This window comes from Gekko japonicus, unplaced genomic scaffold (assembly GCF_001447785.1).
Source record: "Gekko japonicus isolate JY-2015 unplaced genomic scaffold, Gekko_japonicus_V1.1 scaffold8, whole genome shotgun sequence".
Taxonomy (NCBI): Eukaryota; Metazoa; Chordata; class Lepidosauria; order Squamata; family Gekkonidae; genus Gekko; species Gekko japonicus.
Window position 1 is genome coordinate 990,550 of NW_015167057.1, and position 2,127 is coordinate 992,676.

The following is a 2,127-nucleotide window of genomic DNA, read 5'->3' on the forward strand; positions in this document are numbered from 1 at the left end:
GTTTGGGGGGGGGGGGGAGAGAATGAAAGAAGTTCTAAGGAAAGACTGCAGCCCCCCGTAGTCTTTCAGTTTACCAAAATTAACTGAGGCCAAGGAAGAATTTTAACACGCAGGCATACGTCCAGCATAGTCTTTACAGTTTTTTCTTCTGCAAGTAGCAATGGAGGGAGGGAAGGCATCATTGTACAGCCTGATATTGTCAGAACTCAGAAGCTAAACAGAGTGGGTACTTGGAAGGAAGACCACCAAGGAAGGCTCTGCGGAAGAAGGCAACAGCAAACCACCTCTTGAAAGCCCCTTGCTGGGGTCGCCATAAGTGGGATACAATTTGTTGGCTTTACACCCCCCCAAGCGGCAATCCGCAAACTCTCACCCCCTCCCCAATTTCAAGAACCTTTGCGCTCTCTCCCTCTCTTTCACACACACCAAAGAGAACCCCCACCCCTGGACATTTTAAAATCAAGAGTTCATGAAGTGAAATTCTAAAACTGGTGCTATTTTTATTTGGGAGTGGAGCTCAGCAAAGGGGGGATTTGTGCAACAAACAAGCGCATGGGAGATGCTTCCCAGAGCCTCTGTATGGAAATGCATTTGGCGAGGCTGTGAAGAGCACTTTTGCATCAGACACATCGAAGGATAAAAAGGTCAAGAAAGTAAAGGCTAGTGGGGTAAATATTACAGAGGAAAAAAAGAAGTTATAGAGGTTTTGTTCTTTTTCTGTGCAATGTTTCCGCAATAACTTAGAGCTGCTGGCTGTGGGAGCTGAGCAGCCTTCCAGAACTCACTCAGAAGAGCTCAGGGATCACATCGCGGCCTCCCCCTGGATGGAGACTCGGGGCCATCTGTGGGCCTGCCTGTTGTTCCTATAACAGCTTAACCCTCCTGCCCCCCGAAAAGTGTTGTGACTTTTGTTTGAGCCACTGGAGACCCTCTAAGATGGCTGAGCATTCTGGGCAATGCCAACTGGCATCCCCAGCCGTTGCAACCCTCATTCACACTCAGAGTGACTCGCCACAGAAATGCAGCTCTGCAGCTGCAGCCCACCCCCGCCCCCAAATCCAAACAAGGCAAAGAGAAGCAGCTTACAAGCGGCGTGACATACTTTTCCGGAAGGAGCGCCGAAAGGACAAAGATCAGGACCACCACGTCGAGACTCTCATCCGGCACTGGAAAAGGCACCTGAGTGTCGCAGAGGTCGTGAACGAACGCAAAGCAGCGAGACGCGTCGTATTCTGGATGAGCCTGTTATTGCCACATGAATATCGCTCTTTCAACAAAGATCTTATTTTACCCTCACCACAGCCCTGCGGAGGAGGTCAGGCCAAGACACAGTAACTTGCCCAAATCCTACCCTGAGTGTCTCAATCTGGATCTCCCCACCAAACACGTTCCAAACCACTTCCCCACCTGCCCTAAATTTAGGCACCAGGAACCTCAAATCCCATGCCCGGATTAAGGCAGGCCTGATTTTATTTACTCCATTCATACCCCACTTTTCTCCCCAGTGGAGACAACAAAATGGCTTTCATCGCCCTGCTCGCCTCCATTTTATCCTCACAACAACCCTGTGAGGTAGGTTAGGCAGAGAGTGTGTGACTGGCCCAAGGTCACCCAGCAAGCTTCCATTGCAGAGAGGGGATTTGAACCTAGGCCTCCCAGATCCTAGTCTGACATTTAAAACACAAGCATTTCATTGCAGAAGTTAATTCCATGTAAGAGACTGCCTAAGAGTGATAGATAGTGGCATAAACACTCCAAGCTCATTTTGAACCTAAAAGCTGGAGTTCTTTCCACTTTAGGGGGCGGGGGGGGGAGAGTGTGGATAGAACAGGGACAGATGGTCTCTTAGGAGGTGTAGGATTCCACACACACACACACACACACACACACACACACACATCCTGCAAAACCAAAATAAAGGACAACAACAAAGAGTGCAGACTTTTGGAAATAGGGAAGCTTTCCTCATCTTCTAGCTATGAAAATCAGCAACCTCTCCGGGGTTTCTTTTTATTTACCTTGACAAGGTCCATGGCCCTACTGGAGAAGTCACAGCAGTACACAAAGAGGTTGGGATTACTGAAATTAAGCAGAGGAAAGAACGTCAGGACTGCTCAGTGTCATTTT

The 2,127-nt window shown here is 48.8% G+C and overlaps 1 protein-coding gene across 1 annotated transcript in view; it reads right to left on the reverse strand.

Annotated features, from left to right (window-relative positions):
• LOC107111483 (methyltransferase-like protein 2) overlaps positions 1 to 2,127 on the reverse strand; it is a 9,618-nt gene that overhangs the window by 3,095 nt on the left and 4,396 nt on the right. The window contains exons 5-6 of the mRNA XM_015412447.1: positions 2,019 to 2,079; positions 1,088 to 1,242 (exon numbers count right to left, since the gene is read on the reverse strand). Coding sequence (XP_015267933.1) covers positions 1,088 to 1,242; positions 2,019 to 2,079 — 216 coding nt within the window. The remainder of the gene's footprint in view (positions 1 to 1,087; positions 1,243 to 2,018; positions 2,080 to 2,127) is intronic.